Consider the following 25,755-nt stretch of genomic DNA (forward strand, 5'->3'; position numbering starts at 1 on the left):
GTCACAGCTCAGATCCTGCGTCCAGTTTTGGGCCCCTCACTGGAAGAAAGACATTGAGGTGCTGGAACATGTCCAGAGAAGGGCAACAAAGCTGGGCAAGGGTTTAGAGAGGGAGTCCTGTGAAGAGTGGCTGAGGGATCTGGGGGTGTTTAGCCTGGAGAAAAGGAGGCTCAGGGGTGACTTTATCACTGTACAACCCCCTGAGAAGAGGGTGTAGCCGGGTGGGGGTTGGTTTCTCCTGTGGAGCCAGCAACAGGACAAGAGGAAATGGTCTCAAGGTGCAGCATGGGAGGTTGGACATCAGGAAGAATTTTTTAACAGAAATGGTTGTTTAGCACTGGAACAGGCTGCCCAGGGAGGTGGTGGAGTCACCAGCCCCCTGGAAGAGTTCAAGAAATGACTGGACATGGCACTTAGTGCCATGGTCCAGTTGACATGGTTGTGTTTGGTCAAAGGCTGGCCTCCATGGTCTTTTCTAACATTAGTGGCTCTGTGATTCTGTGTTTCACAACGTACAAAAAAGTGAGAACAAGACATCATAAAGGTTATTCCCAGGATCTCTGTCTCCCAGCACCTGACCTGAACTGTAGTTTACAGAGAGGTCAAATTCCTCTCTCTGGCCGGTGTTCTGGAGAAGCTTTTTAAGCCTTCCTTGTAGAAATGGAATTAAAACTGAGTTGCAAAGCTTAGGAGTTTCAAACCTGGCCTGTGTATAGTAGTCCAGGGCTTGAGGCAAGGGAGTGGACAATTCAGGGATTGTGGAATGAGTAAGAAAATGTCCCATGACTCTTTCACTCCTGAGTGTTGACAAGATTTATGTCATTTAATCTTTAAGGGCTTTAGAGCCTTAAACCTCATTTAACATAGAGTCCGTGCATTTGTGCAAATACTGTCTAGAGCATATTTTATCTAAAGCATAGTTCTCCTCACTGAGAAACACAGCAACTAAAAGAGGCCCAGCTGCCAGAAGTTTTATTCTCGTGGTTGTTCCATGAGTGAACCAGTGACATGTTTTGCTGAAAATTCTGATGACTAGGATATCACCTTGTAGAAGTGTATGGAGACCCTCTTTAGCTCTGTTCTTGCTGCCTGCATTAGCTGTGCCTGGGCACTGTCCTGGGCTTGCAACACTGTAGAGTCCAGCTTGGATCCAGTGGGTGCAGATTTGAGTCTTCTCCCTTGCTTTGAATATTCACCTTTTTCTGCCTGGTCTGGTCAAGTGGAAGCCAAAATTGAAGCAGAGAGAGGGGCAGTTTGGGTTCACAGGCTTGCTGAAGTGACAGTAAAAGCCAGTCATGGAGGCTGACAGCAGGAAAAGTGCATTGGTCTGTTCAGGTGTTGTTTAAATGTAGGAAAAGGTTAATTCCCATTTGAATGTGATTCAGGTCCACAGGTGGTCACTGGGGGCTATGACCTGACTGCCATCCTTTCCAAGGATGGCAGAAAAGTTGAGCAAATAATGTGCTATTTGTTAAAATGGAAAGCTAAGATCCTCTATTGAGAATCTCTGGTTTCACAGGCAATCACACATTGCCTGTACAGAGCAGCTATCCCAGAGAAATACACTATGAGTCCCAGTGATGCTGCCACAGCAGCCTGCTGAAACAATTGTGCATTCTGGCTTGACCTCACTGTTCAGACATCCTAAAAGGAGTTGATGGCATCTCTGGGGTTTCTGTTGTTCTACTTTTGAGAGCTGTTAGTCAGCCACCTGAAAAGAATACAGCTGTGGTTGCCTGAGCTCAGTTCATTGCCTTTCTGTGTTTGAGGAACATGGGACACAAAGAGTTCAGCAGAGGCATGGAAGAAAGGGCCTTTGCTTGGCTGGGATTTTGCCTTGTGATGAGAAACAGCTGGGGCTTACTTGAAAGAGCCTGACTCCAGCAAGCCTGTGCCCATGGAAATGACTGACACCTGCATCCAGGGCAGGTACTTGGGTCCCTGGATAAATACATGGCTGGTGAGTAAGGCAGTTTCTTTTTTAGGCTGGGTGGAGCAAACTAAGTGAAGTGTTAGGTGAGTAATGAGTGCAGGTTATTGTAGGATTAGATCTTTTCTCCTCCAAGTAACAGGCAAGCCAAAGGCACCGTGCCCTGTGTGTTTGTGCCAGGCATATTTTAGGCATGTTACTTTGCTCCTTTGCTTGTAGAGAGGCAAGCTGTCTCTGGATCATTTCCCTTTGGTCATGTTTATTTCTTGCAATCTCGTGTGCAGCTCTTTCTAAAACCTTGTTATGGGGGTATTACAGCTCTGTGGTGGGCAGTCTGAGCTGCATGGCTTCCTTGGCAGGAGCTCTGCTGCCATGGGAGTCCCTAGATGTTGCTGCAACTGATCTCCATCACAGCACATGAGGTTAGGATGCAGTGTTTCAAAGGAAAAGCAAAAGCAGGGAGAAGTTGGAGACAAGGGACCCAAGATGCTTTTGGGTCCCTTCCAACTTGAGATGTTCTATGGTGTATTGTAGAACAGTGCTATAGAAAGCATTCTAAAACTTACTGTATGAATTCTAGAGATTAGAAAGAAGAAACTCTATGCAGATGAAGGTGAAGAAGGAGGGATAGGAGGCCGTGGTGCCCCAGTGGTGCAGGAGGAGCTTTGGGGCTGTGCATTAATGTATTCAGAGTGCAGGTAGAGTTGTCTAGTGGTGAATGTGGTACAAACGTGGGAGGTAAAAGGGGAGAGTGAGGAAGATCCTCATTTCAGTGGAAGTGGGAGAGGCAACTATCTTCTGTAAGGGCTGAAGACTTAGTCAGATGTCTGACTCCAGCATGAAAAGCCATGCATGGAGAGTGAGCCTTGCAGAGGAGATTGCCGGTGGAGCTGGCATGAGCAGCTGCTGCTCCTCCTCTGTGCATGAGCTTTGCTTCCTGTCTTGTGACATACATGCTGGGCTTGCCAGGGCTGTTGTGCCCAGAAGGAACAGTGTGGTTTTTCATCTTGCATAAGCAACATTTAATTATTAGGGGTTTTTTTTCTCCTCCAACCAAGATTCAGGTTGCCTAGTGTTTTGCTTTGTTGTGGAGTTCTTCTTGATGAGGGTTTTTGAAATTCCTCTCATACCTGCAGTCTCAAGGAATGGTTGTTCTTTGTCCCCTTGTCTTTTTCAGTCAAGCAGGAGGAGAGGGGCAGAAGCCCTCTTCAGAAGAGCTCTCCTGTGGTTCACTGAGACAGTCCCTGAACATGTGCACATCTTCTAATTGCCCTCCAAGAGCTTTCTGATTCAGTGCAGTGGCAGTTTAGTAGTAGCATATATACCACTGGTGCAGAAGGGACAACATTATTCTAAAGGACTATTTTAGGAACAGCTAGAGACAGATGTGCAGGGTAAATTGAAAAAATAAGCAAGCAGAATATAAATATTTTGTTTCTCCACCTGATTCTTTCTTTGTGTGGTCCTCTGACCTTACAGATCTACCCCTTAAAATGAAAGAAGAAATGCAAAACTGCACCTTTTTAGCTAAGCTTTCCTCAGGCTGTACTTGGCTTCCTTTTCCAAACCACATCAGAAAGGGACTTTGTGTTTTCCTACAGCCCTTGTTTGCACTGACTCCGGGAAGGCAGTCTGGGGCTGCTTGGCACGGTGAGCCAGGGCTGTGGCCCCTTGTCCCGGCCCCTGGCGCAGCAGCAGCAGCAGGACCCTGCTCCCACCTCAGAGGCTGAGTTGAAGCAGAGAGCGCCCCATCGTATTTATGCTGGGAGTGAGTGGTTATGAATCTGCTTGCCAGGTCTTCTGCCATCTGGATTTCTCTAGGCAGTGAATCCTAGAGATTAATTCTTATGGAGGTGCCCTGCATGCATCCACAAAGCCGATGGGCAAGGAGTAATCTCTGTGTGCAGAAAATGTCTGTTTTCACCCAGAATACTTCTCTTGGTATTTAAGGATTAGTCAGTCACATCTGTGTGTTCCTGCACAGATGGGAAGTGCAGTGCACATACTAAGTAGTCTCAGGATGGAAAATAATAAAACTCACAGAAGTAGGAATTAAGTTACTTTTATGAGGCTGGTATGAAAGCTTCTGTCTCTTCTTGGCTCTGGTTAAGTGAAGCCACAGAGAATTAAATTCTTTAAAGGCACTACCTTTTCTGTTGTTTCTTCTGCCCGAAAGGGAGGCTTAATCTCATGGTTATACTGCTGATCATCAGCACGTTGGAGAGTGGGAAGCCAAAGGGAAGGAAGGAAGTGGCATGACCTGGGACAGGGCGCCCTTCTCCCATCCCTCCACCGTGCCATGCTCGCTCAATGCGCTTCCCAACGTGCTTACCAAGACTTCAGAAAATATTAAGAGGATAAAGTGCTTTTGGGGAAGGGAGGAGGAATAATATTAAATAAACAAGTTTTAGCATCCTCCAGTGGCCCTTGCTATGTTTTTAAAGATTTATGCCAAATGCAGGCTTTATTGGAATTTGATCAGATAAAGCTCAGTTGTTATGGGAATGTCTTTGTTCATCAGTTTTCTTGCCTGCTTTGAAGACTTCATCACATCTTTCTTTTATTAAGGTGCTTCTGTATTTATGAATAAAGTCCCTGCACCCTTCAAAAAAAGCCTTGTCTTTTATGAATAAGCATTCCAGAAAACAAATAGGCACCACTGCAAAGCAGAACTAGTGAAAACCCTTCCAGAGTGAAAAGACATCCTTCAGAGAGTGCTGTGGTATTGGGTTTAAGGTATTTTTATTATGTACAGGAAGTCAAACAATAACAAGTAATAATTACTTCCTGTGGAAGCGGTGCCATGTTTTGTTAACACGTCATAAAGTGTCTCAAAAAGTGCCACTGAAGCGCTGTGTTTTATTGTCATCCTTATCTGAGGCTGCTGTGGGTGGGATTACCTGAGAGGCTGTGGATGGGAGGGATGTCCCAGAGATGTATCAGAGCAAGGGTTGCGACAAATGAAAAATGCCAGGTTAAAGCTGGGGGGACACATCAGATTGCAGTGAAGAATGTGAAGCAGACAGGAGCAGACCTTTGGTCTTTCCATGTTGTGGAGGGCCCAGTCCATGTCAAGAGCTCCTGTGGAGCTTGCTCGGGGTCTAGGAAGAACTGTCTGTCCTCTAGGCACTAGTAACCCCCACTTCTTCCATGGCCTCTCTCCTCCCTTGGAGGTATGAGGAGGAAGATGCTGTGGAGCATATTACCCCATTATGAGTCAGATTTAAATTTAAGCCACAGTTGGTTGTTCAAATACTTTCAATTCAGACAGTGTTTTGTCTTGTTTTTCAGTTGGGGAATACGTTTAGAGTGAGCTGCTATAGATGTGGGCCAAATCTCCATGGTGCAAATCTGAGACAATTTACACTGACTGCAACAGAGATCCTTCAGGCTGATCTCCGTATAATCAGGAGCAGAGGGGCCTTGCTCTCTTTTCTTGCCAAAAAGTGCTGTCTCTAATGCCATGGAAGAAAATACCATGAAGCGGGATTTGTGGCTGTGGGCTGGCGCAGGATGTCTGTATTACAGATATCACCTGGGGCACTTGGTTATAATTGACTGCCATCGCTGTGACCCACATCTAAAGCAGTGCATTTGGATCTCACAATTTGTGTCTTGATATCCTGAAACCAGACTCTTGCATTCTGAAAGGTTACGAGGTTATGTTGAACGGCAAATGTACAGTGTTCTTTGAAGTGCCAAACCCAGTATAAAGCGTGGATGTAATAACTTTCTACCCTATGAAACTCTTTCTCTTTCCCCCAGCAACAGCTCAGGACCAGAGGAAGTTAATTTGCAGTATATTTCAGTTCAATTGCTGTTTTCTCCTTGTTCCAGAATTCCCTTTTTCTGGTTCCAAACACTCTATGCCCTACAGAAAGATGTCAGTGCACGGGAGGCCATGTCTAGAGCACCTTCAGCAAATGCTCTGTGAGCATGAGGGGAAGTATTTATGGCTGCATCCTCTTCACTGGAATTTGAGAGCGTATCTCAGATGCACCTGCCTCCTGCCAGGAATAGAGCAGTTACTGAAGACAATGTATAATATCTCCATCAGCTCCTGGCAAGGACCAGCAGGTGCTTCCCATCTGGACCCTGCCATGTGTAGAAATGCAAGCCATGGATGGCTGTACTGCCATTTGTGGTGCTGTAGATCACTGAGGGTGTGGGAATGCAGGCCATGGGTCTGAAAACAACAGCTGGGTTTGGGTTCCTGCTCTTTGGGCTGGGGCTTGTTGGGGTAGCCAAGCTCACATTACGCCGGGACACGAGCAATTTGGAACTAGGCAGCTCAGCGTGGTAGTCACTGGGCTAAGGAACGTCAGGCTGGCTTGATGGCCATGTGCTGGAGAGCCTGTGGAGGGGAAGGGTGGTGGTCCTGTTCTGGGGGGCTGTAGGAAACAATGTGAAGCTTTGTTGGAGAGAAGCCAACGTGAAGAGGAATAGATGATGGGAGAAAATGGAGGATGGGAGTGGTTTAGGTGGAAGTCTGTAGGTGGTGGGAAGAGAAAATCTCGTGGAGAACTGGGATTTGTAGCTAACAGGGCAGGCAAGAGGAAGGGAAGAAAGAGGAGGGACTTGTGGAAGAAGACAGTATCTTGGAGGAAGTACTATGTCCAAATATTCGTTTAGCCAAGAAAGCTGCATGCCAAAATGTTGTAGTAAAATGCACATGAAGATGAGATATGACTGTCAGGGACAGGACCAAGGAAGAGAAGAGGGTTTAAACCTGTGCATAAAGGGGAGATGAACACAGGAGTACCCTGCAGGATCTAGGAGATTTGGCTGGAAGACAGGAGAACCCACTCTGTTTCTGTTGACTTTGGCTCCTCTTTGTTGATATTTTAATAAAACATAATGTGCCTTTGGCAAGTTAAAGCTAAAGGCTAGATAAGTTTATGGGATTTTTTTTTTTTGTTTTGCTTCATTTTATATAAAATCTTTCTTTGGAGCTATCTTAAAATCTCCCAAATGGCAGGAAATCGCCCTCAATATTTCAGAATCTTCCAAGAGAAGGACCCCAGACCCTCCGTTCTTGTTTATTGCTTATGCAATGCAGAGCCTTCCTGCCTGCTTGAACATAAATCAAGGCTGGATGGCCTCAGGGCTCTGTCCCCAACTTACACTGCACATGTATCTCCAGTATCAGGAGGAAGGCCCTGCTTGGGGAGCAAATGGAGAGGAAATCCCTTCCCAGGATCCGCTCTCTTCCCAGAGCTGATCCACTCTCCGCAGGGTGATGCAATGAGTCAGTCACAGTGATTCCATGACACACTTGACTTCCCCTCCCTTTCTGACCTGCTCAAGGGCTCATCTCCTTACCCGCCTCACATTTCACCTTCTTTTACCTTTAAGGGAGCATCAGCCAGCACTGTAAGAGAATCATTCTGCAGCTGTGGCCCATCCAGATATAAAAGAGGTTGGGTTATGTGTGCAATATGTTCTTTTTATTTGCAAGTTTGCATGAAGAACGTGTCTGGCAAGTTCTGAGCAGATGGATCAGAGAGCTATGGGTTTTTTACAAACTTTGGCAAGTGCTCCATACCTTTCTTTGTGTTTTGGCAGAAGCTCTGCATCTCATATACTAGTCTCTAAAGATTCTGCCCTCAGTTTGAGCCTGGTTCGGAGACCATTGCAAGTAATGGAAAGACTTAATTGATAAGCAGGGGGACTGTAAAGCCCTTTTAACTCCACAGCACTGAAGGCAGGTTCTGAATTGCTCCTTTGCAGGAGTGGCTACAGGAAGAGTTTGAAGACTCACACTGACAATTTTTTAAAAAATACACGGCCGGTCTCTTGCGATTAGAGGCAGCTAAGATTCTGATAGCCAGTGGATTCCCGATTATCTGGCAAAAGGTACTACATGGAAGCTTTGCACTTTACACCATATGTTTTCACGTATAGTGAGTAAGAAACTGGAGAGGTTTGCAGCAGAATCAAGGATTTGCTTTTCCTTGCATCCAAAATAGGATCAAAGGCCTCAGATTTAACCAGGGAATGAGAAAGGATTGATAATTAGAATGGCCATTTTTTAACTGCAAGTTTCAGAAAGAGCTGGCTGAAGTCCCCGAGAGCTGTCCGAGGAGACCTTTGAAATCTGGAACCAGGCAGTGAGTGAATCTTTCAGTAGGGTGAATAGTATGTACGAATTTGGAAACGCCAAGCAGCTGCATATGCAGACCTTGGGAATCTGGTCATTCCAGTGTAGAGAGTTAGGCTGGAGTCCCCTGCAATTTCTTCTAGTTCAGAAAAGGTCTTCCTGAATGGCAGTTTTCAGCCATGCTGTGTGAATAGCTGAACTTGCCTCTGCTCTCGTGTTAACCAGCATACGCACGTGGTTTACCACTGGATCTCATTGTTTGGGTTTATTTACTTTAAGCTCACAAGTACATCAGGTTATTTCCATTATTTTTAAAAGGCCCGTGAAGTTCCAGTGGAAATCATGGATAATGACTGATAAGTAAGAGAAAGAGTAGTGAGCCTGCCAAGATGTTGTAACACACAAGAACATCACAGGAGTCTGAAATGACAGAGAAGGGAAGGAAAGGAAGGAAGTTATCAGGGGGCCAACAGCATCTGGAGGGAGGAGATCAGACAGTCCAGAATGAATGGAGAGGAAAGACAGATTAATGGCAGGTTTTCACAAGATAATGCCATATTTACTGCTGTTCAGTGACTGCAGAACCCAACACTGGCTGATAGCAGTGGCCATTTCAAGTTGCAAGGCAATGCAGGAAACAGGATAGATATTTTTAAGTGGCCATGTGATCTTATTACTATGTTTGGAAAGTTCATCAACTGGTTTTAAGAAACTCTAAGTCACCAAAAATGTTTCCAAAGAGTTGGTGACCATAATTCTCAAACCCAACTATAAAATGCCCTTGGTTTTCTTGGCTGCACCAGATGTATGTCATTGATGCATCAGCCTGTGTATCATCACTGCTGAACCACATTCAGTTTTTTGTTTGTTTGCATGCTGAGGAGGTGATGAATTTATTAGCCAACACTATTCCACTGTAAATTATCCTTAATTGTAATTTTCTTATTCTTCTGCATCTGACTGTGGCGACAATAGAAGACTAGAAGTAGTTATTGGCCAGAATACCAAATCTGAAATGAACTAAACAAGTTGCTGTTCTGGAGCTCTAGTTATTTGAAAGAACCAGTGTATCTTCATGTCAAATTTTTTCCTTTTAGCCGTGTAATGAGTCACAGACAGGCTGTTCTGGCGTCTGCTGTCAGTGGTTATTGTCTAGAATACATACACTAATGTGTTGATTCAGTTATCCCCTGCTTTAGCTGCCTAAATATATGAGCGGGGGAGTAGGCAAAGGAAACTTTGAGCAAAATAATTATGTTTCTTTTAACAGAGTCTTGGGCTTAGGAGTTTTTTCAAGTTTGTTTTTGAACTAGTTTAATTACACTGACGCCAAGGGCTGCTGCTCTGCTCATGTCAACTTCTGATGTGACCCATTCTTTAAAGAAGTCATGCATCTGCTAATTTTGCAAGTATTCTGGTTTGTTTGTTATCATGAATTATGTAGTGTTCTCAGTGTACTTTACAGTTTATAAAATACAGAGTAAGATAATCCTTATCCTTACTTTTATGCTCAGAAGTGTGTGATAATTTCTTGAGGGGATAAACATGTGTGCCTATAAATAAACAGTTTCATCCTCCAGTATTTTAATGAAAATTTCAGATACTTGATACTTAGATTTTTTAAAAAATATATCTGTTCATGCTTTCCAGTTAGTCTGAAAAATAAGCATGGCAAGTGACAGAAGTAATTTACAAAACAGTATTTTCTGGAAACTCCTCATTCTACTGAAACCAGTTTGTGAGAAAACTAAAATTTTTCGCTGCTGAATGCCCTGGTCATGGTGATTTGGGATATGCTTTCAAGATAACATCATGGGTCAGCCTCCTCTAATGGATGAGGAGGAGCACAGACAAGTCCCTGCCAGCCGAGCAGAGGTTCTCCCCCAGAAGACAGCAGGATGAAGAGTAGATTTCAACAGGACTTGTAAAATACCAGAAATCTGGCAGGCCTGATGAGGGTGGCATGTGAGTGCTGTCATCGCCAAGATCCCCGGCTGGGCTGCCTAAACACATGGAGCTGTACAAACAAGAGCAATGCTTTGTTTGCATCTGGCTTCTTCATGAGCCATTTCCTGAAATTACCTGCATTATTCATTTATTCGTGTGCTTGTTTCACCTTGATCTGCTGGCAGTAGCTGCATGTATGTGATATCTGGAGACTCTTCATGGGTATTTGTAAGATCATTTTTTCACCAGGTGTTTTGAAGAAGCCTCAGAATTGGAAAAAAGTGTATTAGAGGTAGGTTAGCAGTGGGCATAGAAGGAGGTAGGGAGGAGACAGTGTACAAGACACTGGTGAAGAGAAGATTAGGAAATTTTTTGGTTGGTGGGTTTTCTGTTGAAGGGAGGAATCACATACAAAAATGGGGTATAAAAAACTGGAGCTGTCCTTAGAATTTAGAGTACTGCTACTGAATGAAAATTACTCTGTCTACTGGTCTAGGGGTCTGGTGGATCACCTTTTGGTAACGCTTCTTCCAATACAGCTCACCTGCACAGCATGTGATCGTATGCCTATGTTCACCTATGTGTAATTGTTTATTATAACAGGCAGTGCTGCATTATCACTCTGTTGAAAGCAAAACCAAGTAAGCAGCTATCCCTGGACAGACCCAGTGTCCAGAACCCAGGTTTGTTGGCCTTGAGCCTTCTCTGAGGCGTGTGTGAGGGTGTGTGTGCTCACACACGTACGTGGTGCATCACCAGCAGTTTGTACCTGTGGGTGTTGGGATGTCCCTCCTCAGTGAGGGAGGTGGGGCTGCCTCTGTGGAAACTCTGTCTCCTGCTCATGCAAATGATGGGATCTGTGTCTCTGCATGCAGTGGGTGATGCACAGGATTCCCCCACCGGGAAACGTTGGCCTTCCACGTCATGGCTTGTAGTCAGAGCAAACTCTCTTTGCCTCTTTAAGAGGGAGTGTTTGGGTAGGGTGCCAGAAGGCAGTAAGAAAGGATTAAAGGGGAAGTTTAACTCAGTTGACTTTCTCTTGTGTGGATTTTCTTTTTTTCCCCCTGCCTTCTGTTAATATTTTTAGTGCACTGAAAAGTTTTGCACAAAGGCTTTCATTGAGCTCCTGCAGGTATGAGCTGTGCAGCAGCAGTTCTGATAACAGTGTTTGATGTGGTTGTGATGGGCTAAGCATGAAGGTGAGGTGGTGTTTATAGGTAAGGCAAGGCAATGTTTACAGCTGAAGGTAATGTCTCTTCCAAGACCCATCAGTGTGGCTGGAAGAAGTAGACAAGCTTTCAAGCACTAAAGCTGCAAGGCACAAAAAAGGCTTTTATTCTTTCTTGAAACTAAATTAGTTGATCTAATAGGAAGAAAGGATTGGAAACAATGAAAGAGAAGTTTTTCATTGGGGATGTAGGCTTGAGGGTGTATTGGAAGAAAAAGGTATGTTGCTGATGGGGAAGGTTAAAACCAGAAATGTAAGGCAAAGTAAAAAGCAGCAAACCAAAGCAGGGAAATGGCAGAGAGAACCTAAGATGCTTATTTCATGTAGTAGTTTCTGGAAGACTCATTTGAAGAATATATTGTAGCTGTAAAAATTTCTGAGAGATTCCTACAAAAAGGCCCATTTGTTTACCACCATATAGAGGGCAATTGCTTCAGTGTGGATGGAAATAGAAAACAGTGTAGGAAAAGAAACTTAATCAGATTACTTTGTGGGAGGAAATGGACTCTGAGGATCCAGCCTAGGATTTTATCTTCCATTTGCTTTCCACACTTGCAAAAATGTAAGAGAAAAAGAAGGGAAAATGGAAATGGTGAGGCTAGAAGATCATTCCTGCTTACAAGTACTCAGATTTTTAAGATCATACATCATCCTAACACTATAAAGATACTTAACCCAAGAGAAGGAGGTTGAAGTTAATTTCACTAAGTGCAACGCTCTTCTCACTTAACAGCCTTTTGCTTACGATCTGCCAGTGTTTGTTTAACCCATGGTGTCAATTGTTGAAATTATCTCATACTTAGTTTGTGACTTTTTCCCTCATTCTTTATCATTTTCTTCTTGAACATGCTGTGTAAACAACATGGGGAGAAACTTTACTTTCAGATATTGTAGGTACCATAGGATGGATAATACCCAGCTCTTTTAATCCACAGTATCCATCCCATCCCACAGTGCCATACAGTTCAGAAAGCCACCAACACTTTTCTTGTCATTCAGCTCAGCAATGAGGATGGATTTTCCTTGTACCATTGGATATGTGCAGTGATGATTTCTTGTACTTTTACAAATGCCTTTTGTTCCAGGTACACACTGACAGCCCTTGACTCTGTCTTTTGGTAGCAATTGGGATAAAGACTGGGATAAATACATTTATTTTTGATACCAAGGCCCAGCTGTGTCTTCAGAATATGTCTAAGACCAATTATAGTTAACATCAGGAGATTGCTTCTGGCACATTACATACTTTTAGTCCTTACATCACTGCCAAAACTGAGGTATGCAGTTTCTGGAGTCTTTGGAAAGATATGACTGTGCAGAAAGGAAGAGAAATGAGCCAAGTTCTTGTGTCCCATTTGCCTCACACCCCACACCCCCCTTCCCCAGTCCCAACACATCCTTGCAGAATGACAGCTGCATTACATCCTCAGAAACACTTGACCTGATAAAGACCAAAGGGAAGGCAAAGTTATATTTGTACTTCTCTGGGACTTTCCCAGCATTGATTACTGGTTCTCTCATCCCTCTGGCACTTCTGAGCAATGGTAGTCCCCCTGCTGCTGCCAGACTCTCTGTAAACAGTTGCTCAGACACTTTGTTTGAAGGTTACCTCATAAAAAGGAGTCCCACCTTTCACTGTTTGAGTGCCCTTAGTTTCTACTGGGGATCTCGGCATCGCCTACCAGGGGCTCTCAGTAATCTTCTGGACTTGAACCAACATCTTCTCATGGCTTTTTGCTAAATGTGTTGATCAGGAGGAAGACAAAGAGCTTTTCGTGTTGCTGTTCTTTTCGTAAGACAAATGCTAACTGTAGGAGCCATGCTGTTGGCCTGTGAGAGATCGAGCCCTGCCTTGCAGTAAATAGGGAGACTCTACATTTTGCCTCCACGTGCTGGACAGAATCTGAGCTTTTCAAGCCTGTTCAATTACGAAAAGCCTGATTTTATCACGATGACATAGTTTCACACCTCTTTTGAAATATTTTTCTTTACATGTATTATGTGGTTTCACCATGATTTTATTACAGCTGTGCTTGCTAGACGTCAGGTTGTTCTGGGCTGAGAAAATAGGAGGAAACAATGAGACGTTGTCAGTTGCTCATTTGGAGATGGACCTGGGTGCTTAAGGACAGGAAAAACCCGAAACAATATATGAAGTCGCACAGCTGGCATGCCAAAAGTTACAAAGTGATGTTATCGTGTGCTATCTTGATTGGAGCTGGCTTAATGTTGCGTGGCATTCCAGCTCCCTGCATCACAAAACTATCAACAGGGTAATAACCAGAAAGCCAGAAACCTGTTAGCAGCCAAAAGTCCAAGTGTTTTTGTCCTAGAGTTAGGGTAAACGGTAGCAGGCTGTGCTTGTATATGGGAAGGCACCCACTGAGTTGTTTGCCAGGGATGAGGAGGACTGTGGGCACTTAAAATTCTGGTCATGCAGGGGCTGGGTTTCTTTTGTTAAGGTATTTTGTTATTGCTTGGTGAGTAGAAGCTTTGCTGAAACATTTGACACAAATACAAATACAGCCTGCATCAAAGTTTGGATGGAAGCAGCCTCACCTGTTGCACAAATCCGTGCATGGCCATCTGTTTAATGTATGATTAGTACCTGAAATCAGAGGGAAGGCTAAAAGCATGAATAAGGCAGTACCATAGGTTAGTTATAGGAGAGCAGTGTAATACCCTCAGTGTACAGACTACATTGTACAGCCTGGACTTTGACTATGCTCTAGCCAATGTAAGTATTACTGAGGAAGGTAACATAGCTTCTTTTGATGATTACTGTGATCTCCCCAGCACTTGTATTACAGGTTAAGTTTTCAGGTCAGTTCTTTCTGTGGGATTTCTCTCACAAAGGGATATGCGATGGTGTGTTTTGCTTGGGAGCCTAAGCTGATTTCATTAGGGTGTTTTTTACATTGTTTTTCTCTTTACACACCCTAGGAAGATTCTTTCTGAAAATGTGCATGAATGTTTATAAACTGCATAGAGGTTTCAGCTGTAATAGTTTCTTGTGCTATTTTCTAATGTTAGTGGTCCACTTTAAAAGCAACCAGGTAAATGTTAACCTGTAGGCAATCTTATTTGTTGTTTCTTGCAGGTTTTAAAATCTAAAGAATTATCATCACCAGGACAGCGCTATATCGACAGCAAAGTAGTTAAAACAAGAGCTGAAGGAGAATGGTTGTCTTTTGATGTCACTGAGGCTGTACATGAGTGGCTCCATCACAGAGGTGACAAAAAGTGCTCTTTGCCTGCACTCCTGCCCCGGCTGCTCCTCCATTAACTCAGGAGTATTTCAGAGTCATTCCATGTGTAAAAACCAACTCCACTCACTTTTGTGTTTTGCAGACAGGAATCTTGGATTTAAGATAAGCTTACATTGTCCATGCTGTACCTTTGTGCCTTCCAATAATTACATCATCCCAAATAAAAGTGAGGAGCTTGAAGCAAGATTTGCAGGTAATGAAAGAAAAAAATCTCCAGTTTTTGAAGATGTTGTGGTATGCACTAATTGAGGAAGGAAACAAGAAGCTGTTTCTGCCTCCTAAATGGCATTCAGCTGATTGAGAACTTGCTCATTTGAGAATCATGATTTTTAGCAAGTGGGAAATGGTACTGAAGTCACAAGGATAAAACTAGATCACTGAACAATTCTAAAATATGAAGGCATGAAAAAGCTGTCTCATTCCATGCATGCAGCTTTGATGTCCTTAAGAGTCTGTGTTACAATTCGCAGCATGCCCACAGGATACACGTACAATTTTGGATTTAGTGAAGAGTCTTGCTCAGTTTGCCATCCAATATTGGACAGTAATAAAAAATAGCTCAATATTTTCAAAATAAAAAATTTTTGCTCTCCATCCTAGTACTGTAATGAGTCAGACTTAGTTGAACAGATTGGAATGAGTGGGCATTAAAAAATAAAAAACTATGTAGTGAGGGTTATGGATATATCTGCTCTTTATGGACAGCAGGCAAGGTGATATGGAGTAAATATACCAAGGCTGTATAAGCTCTCTTGTGTTTTTAAGCTGTTGAACTTTCAGTTTCACAAAGAGAAATTATATTTAATTGACTGTACTACAGTTGCCATCTACCAGCACATATGAATCTATAGCTATATTAGAACCAATTTTAACCTAAATTCTGTTCAAGTTCTCATTTATTGAAGTGTATCATGATTTGGTTCACTTGTGGTCCAAGTATTTGGCTATATTCCTTGTCAAGTATTAAGTTTTTCTAACCATTGTTTCACTGCATTGGAATTTTTTCCTGTAAGTAAATATATGTACTGTGAATATGATTAAAGCCACTGTGTGCATTTAAAAATTGTTAGTATGGTATTTGGTCACTATAATTGCATATGTTAAGAAAAGAACAGTGTGCCTTTTTTTTGTTTATATGGTAGTATCTGGTTGGGGAGGTTGATTTTCTAAAGGATCTTAACAAAAGGCATAACGTGACTCCTATGAGTCTCTTGTCTGTGCCATTGCCATGATAAGAAGCTAATAAGGCAGTTAGAGTTAAAAGAAAATACAGAATGTGAGGCCAAGGATTGCCATTTCAAGAGGAAATACTTTGATCAGTGTCTTTGCCATGCCCATAAAAGAAGAGACTAGAATAACTGATTTTCTGGGGAAAATTAGCAGATCTAAGTGAAGTGGCAATGAAAGACAGGAGATTTGCAAGTATCAGAAAGGAGTGAATGTGATGGAGGAAACTAATGGGATAGAAGTAAGAGTGGGAAATGAAGATGAGGTATCCAGAGCAGCTTTAAGTGTGTTAAAAGGTTTTAAAAGGTACATACCTGTTAAAAGTTGGGAGTATTGCTCTAACTGAAGCAACAAAAGAATCACTGCTTGGGGCATTTGAAGCTGAGACACACAGATGCAGTGACTGAAATTGCCTTCTCTGTTACTCCTTTAAATGTTTCTGGTAAATGTACTGAAATGCCATTGAACAGATGTGAATGGGGGAGGGTTGATACAATAGCTAACATGAGAACTGTGAATATCTTAGGCATCTTGGGTTGAAATTTGCCCCCTCTTCCCCAGTAAATGTGCCCAGCTGACACCATCATGGCCCAGTTTCTGAGAGATTTTTTTTAAGAGATGGTTTATTTAATTTGTGAAGAAAAAGCAACACAATGTTTATCACCAAAATGTATTTTTTGAAGGTATTGATGACTACACATATTCCAGTGGTGATGTGAAAGCTTTAAAGTCCAATAGGAAAAAATACAGTGGGAAGACCCCACATCTTCTGCTAATGTTGTTACCCTCCTACAGACTTGAGTCGCAACAGCCCAGTCGGCGGAAGAAGCGTGCTCTAGATGCTGCCTATTGTTTTAGGTAACTATGCCTGCACATCCAATATTCTTACACAGTCCTACCAGCCTGGGAAGTGTCATGCAGTTGTTTATCATGTTTCTTTACAGTTGGCATTTATACAGAATGCACACCCTTGTTCTCAGACCCAGGGTCTGTGTGCAGCAGGTCTCTGCCTGGCGGTCTCCAGTCCCACAGAAACAGGGGCAGATTATTGTGACCTTAGACAGCAGAAGCTCAGTTCCATCTGGGATGATTCCCAGATGCATTAGCCCCATAGTTAGAGCCAAATCATCACCTTCACTTTGTTCACCTACTCAGAGTCTCCTCTGCAGGACCTCTAGAAAAACACTTGAGTAGTCCTCCAGGGAAGCCTGGATTAGCTTTGTCCATATGAGCAGGTCCTGCCATGTCTAAGCATCCTGTAATAACTGTCATTTCAGTTACAGCATGAGCTGATTTGATTTAGTTGAGAATTTTTGTGACTCAGACTTGCCTGCCTATAAAGGATCATTCAGGGAGCAAGCAACAGGATTATTTTTATTCTGGTGTTATCTGTGTTGTGACCGATGTGTTTGTATTTTATTTCCCAGGAATGTGCAGGATAATTGCTGTCTGCGTCCACTTTATATTGACTTCAAGAGGGATCTTGGATGGAAATGGATTCATGAACCTAAAGGATACCATGCTAATTTCTGTGCAGGAGCCTGCCCGTATTTATGGAGCTCAGATACTCAGCACAGCAGAGTAAGTAATGGATTTGTTAATTTTACCAATCCTTCTGTTTTATAACTGCAGGCTGAGCTGTGTTTCTGGGACTGACATTAGCAGTAGTGTCCAGAGTTAAATTCAGTAACTAAGGGTGATGAAATGTGGCCCTAGAGAGGAACTCACACATGGCCTCAAGCTAGTGTTGAAGCAGGAGAAATGTATTGGCCCAGAGATTTACTTTTTTTTAATATATATATTCATTGATATGAACACACGGTTGGACTGAATACTTTTTGAGAGTCTGTCTCCTTTGGAGGTGGCTTGGAAAAAGCCTTTCATTATAGACATGAGTGGAAGATGGCACAAAGAGTTTGGTCTGCAAAGACACTGAGCGAGGCACTTTTCAGAGTAACTAAAGGGCTGAGTTGTACCACCTGGTCATCACCTACTTTTATGACCTGCCATTGCGAGGTTTGCACCTGCCACGCTGAATTTAATGAAAATCTACTGATAGCTGTCTTTCTCTTACTGCAAAGGACATATTCTTCCTTACACTTTGAAAATTCATATGGAGAGGAGGGACTTTGTGTATGGGATGTTGAAGAACCAAATCATAGTTGTCTGAGATGGGACTTTTTATTTAGGGATTAGATGTGGTATTTTAGCCAACTGCCTTAGGATGAGTAGTATTCTGCTGTGAAGTGCTAATTTCCTCTCAGCTATCACTGAGGATGTCTAGACAGTAAATTTAAGAGACAGACATTTGCATCATAGTTGTCATAAAGTAAGAATTTCACCCTTGAGTCCATTCTAAGAATGATGTCTCCCCTTTTCCAAGCCTCCCTTAAAATGACAGATCAGTGTCAGCCAGCAGGGAGAACTCGCTGTGTTCCAGGGATGGCTTGAGTTCCTTTTGGTTGGGAAAACCATGATACCATGTTCTCCTGAGCTTACAGACCCCTTTGTAGCTGTCACTGTCTCTGACATTGTACTGTTAGCAATGTCAGCAGACAGAGGTATAAATAAGGTGAGTATGTTTCCGTGCTGGTGTGGAGTAATGGTGTACACATTTTGGAACTGCACTTGTTTTTAAAGGAAAGAGGAAGGGTAACTGTCATGGTCACAAATAAGTGGTTTGGATAATTGCCCAAGGAGCCAGAAGTTGCCTAATAAAGTAGTTAGTGTTGCTGTCCTGAACAGATCTTCTGTCTGTCTAAGCTGCAAATGTTGTGTGGAAGTTCTAGGAAAAGGTCACTTGGTGTTTGGCTAAGGCATTAATGGCATGCTCAGAAGCACCTATGCATCATCAGTGGCTAGCCCTACATACTTCCCTTGCAGAGAACCATGCATAGGAATCCAGGCTGACATAGGTGACAGCTCCATGAATCTCAGCAGGAGTAAATGCACCTTGAGTCCTGGTGCTTGCAAGGTGGCATTAGTGGACTTAATTAACACAGCCAGAGGGTAAAAGGAGAGGAGTGCCTATGCTCTGAAGAGGTCTCTTTTCTCTTGGGTCACTTGTAGATCCAAAATCCTGTAAACAGCAAATGGTAACCTGAAGAAATAGATAAAAAACCTTTCATTTTCCTCTGTACTCATATATATATAATGTGCCTGTTGATTCAAAGGGCAACACTTTGGAGGCAGACTCCAGGTATGTACCTGCTTTGAGGCTTAAGACCGTATGGACAAAGCCTTAGGAAATTCGGGGATATTGTGCACACCAGATTGAAGTGGAAAAGTGTAAAAAAACCCCTAAAATCTAGGAATCTTCATACTGCTTTCAGTGGGCATTCTCTCAGGTGCTGTGAGATGAAGAGATGCAGAAAACAGTTTGTTCATTAGAGGTAGCGGCCTTAATCTGTCTTTTTTGGTTTCTCCTTCTAGGTACTCAGCTTGTATAACACCATAAATCCAGAAGCTTCAGCTTCTCCATGCTGTGTGTCCCAGGATTTGGAACCCCTCACCATCCTCTACTACATTGGAAAAACACCCAAAATCGAACAGCTGTCCAACATGATTGTAAAGTCTTGCAAGTGCAGCTAAAGGATATCCCTGAAACAGCATGACGTGTGTTTATTAAAAAAAAAAAAAAAAAGATAACCAAGGAAAAAAAAGAATGAGAGAATGAGAAGGAGAGAAAGAAAAATAAAAACCTGGGTTCATCAGTGTTAAAAGGAAAAAAAGAAGAAAAAAAAAGCGGTACTAGTCTGAACTGTTTGAAAGTTTGTTTTGTTGTTTTTTTTTTAAACTGGCATCTGAAGCAAAACATTGAAGGCTTTTTCCTACATTTCACCTACACATAGTGTGAGATAGACAAGAAGCGAAGTTAAAGAAAAAAGAAACCTTTTAAAAAATAAACACTGGAAGAAATTTGTTAGTGTTACTATGTGAAAGGAAAAAAACAGGAAAATCCCATGAAGTGGAGTTGCTGTACCTGTCCCGTGCCTTACTTGATCTCTCTGTATTGTTACGCAATAGGCATCCTCCCCATTCCTCTTAGCTATAGAGTTAACAGTGCATTATTTATTTGTGTGTAAAAACTATCAAATGAACATTTCTGTATCGCCATTGGGAAAACGAAAACCAAGCCAATGTGGACAAAGTGGAGACCAAATAAGCTGCCAGAAATACATATAAAGCCTAAAGGAACACAAGCTCAAAAGAATCAGAAAAGTAATGGTTAGTTTAGTTCGATTAAAATAGAAATCAGTTATTACATTACTGACAAACTCTGCCTTTAAAATACCTTTTTTCATGCCAGCTGCCTAGAGAGACTTCTTGTAAGGTCTCAAACCCTTGTTTTAAATACTGAATAATTTACTAATAAAGGACACTCTGTTTCAGTCTGAAAGACAAGTCTATAAGATTTTTTTTTACTGTAAATGATTTAAAATGTCAGTTTAGTAAACCAGTGAAATATTTAACATGTACTGGTCTAATCTTCAGACCTTAATATGTTGCTGTATAGCTATGCTATGGGAATTTTTTTGTTCTTTTGGTATATGTAACCATACCTAGAGTATTACAATAGGTGGGTAGTAAAAGCCAGCTTAATTGGAAACATATCTGTAGATCTCTATTTGTAAACTATTAAAAAATTACGTACTTTATGTGTAATGTGTAAATTTTCACCATATTTTTGTACTCTGTAATACTGTCAGCTCTCATGACTGAATTTGAATTTGGGGCTCTTTTTGATCACTCAGAATCATGTGTTTCCCTCTAGCTGGCCAGTATGAGTAGAGTCCCTATATTTTGACTTGCACTACAAATACATGTTTTATAATAATTGCTATACATGTGCTTTGTATATTGTTCATCATTATGACATAAGCTACCTGACTCCATTTGTTTCTCTGTTTCATAAAAAAGGATGGATTAAAGCCCTCTCCCACCCTGCTCCTCCTCTCCTCCTCCAGTTGTCCCCGTCCGTAACGCTTGGATCGCGATGCGGTTCGCATTCCTGGCCCTTCCCGTTTTCTTTCGGCCGTAGGCATTCAAACAGATGGGCAGGGAGCGAGGTGTCGGGAGGAGAGAAGTCCCAGCCTGGCTGAGGCCAGGCAAACCCTTGCAGGGAATGACATTCCCCACTCATCCACGTGCAGGAGGCCGTAGGGAGCGGCTGCCGCGGCGATGCCCCGCGCGGGGCGGGCACGGAGCGCGCTCGGATGCATCGGCCTGGCACGCAGGAGCTCGGTCCCCCGTGGGGCTTCGTGGGGCTGCTCCTGCTGCAGGTACCAGAGCTCTGCCTCTAGGGCCCTTTAGGCTGTTGGAATATGTGTGAGGATTGGCAGGATCAGACCCTTGATCTCTTTTTTCAAGTTTACCAATTTTTTTTCTCAATTGAGTTCACATTAAAGCTTCTTAAAAAAAAAATAACAACGAAAAAGGAACATGGGGGTTCCTAGGGTTCTGTTGTTGTTGCACGTTTTCATATTGTGGAGGAGTAAAAAGAAAAAAATCCCGTCACATACTTCATTTTAAAAAAGCCCCAACCTAAACAAGAGTAAAAAGAATTCTGAAGAAGGCACAATCATTTCATTTCACGTGATGAATGCTTCTGCAGAGCAAAGCTGGAAACTTGCAATGCAAGCATTCTACTTGGATGAGAAGGACATTTTCTGCCATTGTCCTGAGCAGTGCTGGGAGGACACTCCTGAGCTTGGTGTTGCCAGCTCCAGTTTTAAGAAGTGCAGTTTCTTTGGCTTCAGCAGAATACTGGTGTAAAACTGAGGTGCCATGGTGGTTTGCACAGGCAGCTCCTCAGGACTTCTTTGGAGCCTGTGCTTATTGCCTACATGGGAACATAGCTCCAGAGATGATCTAATCCCACCCACTGGCTCAGGAGAAGAAGGTATGTTAGGCTTCTTATTTAGTTAGTGAGCTGAGGTGAACAGGTGAAGAATCTGTCCTGCTAACACTTGCGTGAGCCAGACTAACTCCAGTGAGAAGATGCACTGAACTCAGTGAAACTCCTCAGGGTAATACATACTCTGGATTTTGCTGTATAACAACAGCAAAATTAGTTTTATCAGGTTCAGTATGAGAACTGTATTTTTGTTGGACAGGAGAGAAGACAAGGGTAAGCACATTTTACAAATCTTAAATGTTGCAGTTCTCTGATACAGGAATGCAGCTCAAAACCAGTTTTGAAAAAGTGGAATGGGAGATAGCATAGTTGTCCAACTATACTCATTGTGTGCTGGGTGCAGCTGAAAATTTGGACTTGTATTTGGAGCTTTTGCTAAGCATAAAACACTATTTCTGTGAGTCATTGCCCCAGGATCAATTTATTTTTAATTTCTAGTTTTCCTCAAAATGCACTGGTAATATTTGAAACTCTCTATTTCAAAGCTCCTACAGTTTTTTGATTGTTGTTGTTCATTAGGCATGTATTTCCCTTTAATTACCAAGGGTGGTAGGCCTGATCCTACAATATGCAGAACTCATGGCTGAAATTCCCCTCTGCAGGATGGGGTAATGTGAGTCCTTGGCACCTCTCAGGTCTGGTGTAAATACCCCTCCCATGATCTTCAGATGGGTCTGCAACAGCTCAAGGACTTTGTGCTACAGGGCCTTATTTTGGCAAGGTGATTGCTGCTGTCTGAGCAAAGTCCCTGAGAACTGATGGGAAGTGTTCAGCATCTTGAAAGATCAGACCCAAGGGCTGACTGGGGCTGAGGGGGAATCTTAGCACTTAGCTGGGTGGGGTAGGACAGCACTTCTTTTGTGTTTAGCATCAATACAACTGTATGGTTGGCATGGTTTCAAGGAGAGAAAAAAAAAAGGAACTTAAAGGACAGCTGTGTTGTACTTTGGTGATTGATTACTCTGTATTTTAACACATTGTATGTCTGTTTTTGTGGTGCTCTAGTGGTAAATAAATTATTTCAATTGTATGCTGGTGTTGCTTTCGTATGGCAGTGTTCTTCTGGCACAGGCAATTCCTCAGCTCTGGAATGTTAAATCCCTGCAAAGTCTGATTTGGTGTGGAATTTTGGCATGTGTGACCTTGATGTGGTCCATCGCAGGCTGAGGTGAGGAACATCCATCCAGGGTGAGGGTGGATCATATCTGCTATGGGGGTTGCTCTCCCCTCTGTCATTGTAGTGGATGTCTTGGTCTGTAGACAATTGCCTCAGTTGTATCAGTTTGCCAGGAGCAGCCGTGGGGCACTTGGAAGTGTTTTTTGACAGAAAATAGGATTCTCTGGTTTGTTGTCTATTTCCATGCACTCTGCAATATGCAATTGCATTATCTAAGCAAATAAGAATTAAGGAGCTTGGAATGGCAGCTTTTCTTTATCAGGCTCTAGTCACTTAAATAAATAAAACTGCTGGTAGGAAGGACTTCAGGATTGAATCATTGCTTTTAAAGTTGATAAAATTATATATGAAAATTCTCCCAGACCAGGGACTGCTCCTCCTGGTGCCTTCTCTGGGATCTAAAGGAGTGCATAGCATTTCTTGGCTTGAATGAAAGAGCATGTTTATGCCAGATTGTTTAGGATTATTGTGATAAATTATAACAAATGGACTCTGTGGTCTGTCAATATGTTTAAGAATGTAACTTGGGATGAGCATTAAAAACAATCTTAAGGGCGATTCCACCATGGTTATGCTCCAGCCTTAATTGATTTCAGTGAGTTTGCACAGGCACAGAACTATAGTCCTTCAAAATTTTCCAGATTCCAATTTTTATTCCGTCTATTTTTAGCTACCCAGCTCTGTGCTTTGACATGAATGTCATCCTCCAGCCTCATTCTTATCCAAAGAAGCCCTCACACTGCCTTGAGGTGAGAATACTTTGCAGCCCTGTCTGCTGTATTCATGAAGTCAGTGAAGAACAGGAGGGTTTGAGGAGGAATGCTGATTGGAAATCGTAGCTGAGAAAGTGGTCATGGTGCCTGTGACTGAAGAGGAACAAAGTGGTGGGAACATCGTGCTAAAAGAGATTTTACAGCATGAGGCTGAAAAGATGGAAAGTCTCCCATGATAATGAGATTTATGCAGAATATTTTGATGCTGGGCTTGTCTTCCTTTTGTTAACACAGCCTCTCCAGACTGTATTAGTGAAGCCCTTACTGTGCTTGAATCAAATTGTGGTTAATAAATGTGGAATATTCAATAAAGGAAAAAACCCAAACCATGTAAATGTCTTGAAAACCATTTTTTAGGCCAAAATCTGCCTCTTAGTTCAGACAGAACAGATTCTGTGAGGAGCCATGAGTTCTGGAAGAAAATAAACCAAGAGGTTATGTAATTATATGTGGTTATAAAGTAGATGTGAAGTAATGTAGTTGGCTTGTCAGTGGGTATGGGTGTAACAGTAATTTCTTCATCTGTATAAAAATAAAATTAAATGGAACAGAAAGCTGATGAGAACTTCCAATCAAATTTGATATGCTCATTTAATGAAGTAACCTGCTGGAATCTAATACAGAACCCCTGGGGTATAAACCTTTCTTCAACCATATGGTGGTCCAAGAAACAAATATTTCCTATAAAGGGGGTGTTTTAGTGCCAAACCAAGATGATTGCAGGAAGAGGGGTCAGTGATCATTGATCTTTGGGTCTCAGCACTGTTTGCAAATACTATAGGCAGGTCCTGATTTAATGATTGACAAACTCATTCAAAAAATGCTTGCTACAAGAAAGGGAACAAGATAAAAAAGGGCAAAGGGCACCAGAGTCTCTTGTTCAGTGAAGTACACCATGAGGTCCCACATACTGTTTGATCCAGCCAATCTGAGATGGATGCAACCAAAATGTTAATATGTGAGTACACATTGGATCAAAAATCAGGTGGCTGGGACTCTGAGGTAGTGTTCAAACCTGAATCACTTTTATGAAATTCAGTTAGGTCAAATCTCTGCAACTGGTTTATAACCAAACCTTGATCACCAAAGTTGTTGCTGGGGTGTGGGAGGCTTTGAGCTCAGTATGTCAGGAGTTCTTGCACTGGGGCTGCTCTGAGTGTGCCAGATGCAAGTCTCACAGCTTAGTTTTTTCTTCCAAGAACAAAGACACATAGATATAATTGCTACTCGTAGGAATGACAGTTGGAAACAGTCAAAACGTCTCTATGCATCAAGGTGTTTCCCAGAGAGCTGGGAGTGTGCAGGTCACCTCATTCTTCAGTGATTTAAAGATCAGCATTATGGGTCTGTGTGATGGTTTTTTGCCATCTGATGGAACCCACATGAAATGAATTAATGGCTTCATTCCAGTTCCTGGTTTAAACTTGTTGGCAGTCTCCAAGGATATGCAGACTTAATTTCATCCATCAAAAGCAGAAAATATCTTTATCTGGGAAAAAAAGTCTTCTTCTTTTTTCCCTTTGGAAAAATGTAAATATAAGAAAAAATATGCAGCAGTTCATGGGCAAGTTATGCATTCCTCTGCAGTGTGTAACCTGTTCTCAAAGAGGTGGTCTGGATCAATTTGTGAACAGTTGGGAGGGAAAGCTGCATTTGGAGATGCTCTAAAATATATTATTTCCTTTGCTTCTTCTATGAAACCCTCAGTTACCATTAAAAAAAAAAAAAAAAAAAAGGCACCAGAAGACTGTAAATAAGCAAATGAACTGACATTTTCCACCTTGATACCCAGCTATGATGTATAACACAGAAGGTGAATCACTGCAGATCCTGAGTGTCAGATCCAGCCAACTGATGTACACAAGCTTGGGTCGCAGAAAGCAGAGCAGGAAAGATGAACACAACAGAAGGTTTTTGTCAGCATAAGTGTAGGCCCTACATAACACCACAGGAAAACTGGACTAGTTTTTGTTGTACTTTTTGCTTTGGACTGCTTCCATAGCACAAAGGGCCATTCCCATTTCTCATGCTTTAAGAAAAGAGGTATCTTTAGGGAAGTAGGAATTTACCTAGGAATAACTGAAAGTCACTGATACATTTTAAGATCATTAGCAGTCAGGAGACATAATTTAAATGAGCTGTTAACGAAACCTTAATTAACTTTTCCTGTAGCTAAGCACCCCTTGC

General features: G+C 42.4%; 1 protein-coding gene across 2 annotated transcripts in view; it reads left to right on the forward strand.

The window, feature by feature from the left end:
- TGFB2 (transforming growth factor beta 2) overlaps nt 1-22,648 on the forward strand; it is a 59,443-nt gene extending 36,795 nt beyond the window's left edge. The window contains exons 3-7 of one of the 2 annotated variants that reach the window (XM_063391060.1): nt 14,306-14,438; nt 14,557-14,667; nt 16,385-16,559; nt 17,129-17,282; nt 19,134-22,648. In XM_063391060.1, the coding sequence (XP_063247130.1) occupies nt 14,306-14,438; nt 14,557-14,667; nt 16,385-16,559; nt 17,129-17,282; nt 19,134-19,292 (732 nt within the window). In that variant the 3' untranslated portion in view covers nt 19,293-22,648. Of the gene's footprint in view, nt 1-14,305; nt 14,439-14,556; nt 14,668-16,384; nt 16,560-17,128; nt 17,283-19,133 lie in introns of those variants that run through there. The other variant, XM_063391061.1, reaches the window with a different exon arrangement.
- Nucleotides 22,649-25,755: the final 3,107 nt, after the last annotated feature.

The sequence above is a fragment of the Prinia subflava genome, chromosome 2, assembly GCF_021018805.1.
Source record: "Prinia subflava isolate CZ2003 ecotype Zambia chromosome 2, Cam_Psub_1.2, whole genome shotgun sequence".
Classification (NCBI taxonomy): Eukaryota; Metazoa; Chordata; class Aves; order Passeriformes; family Cisticolidae; genus Prinia; species Prinia subflava.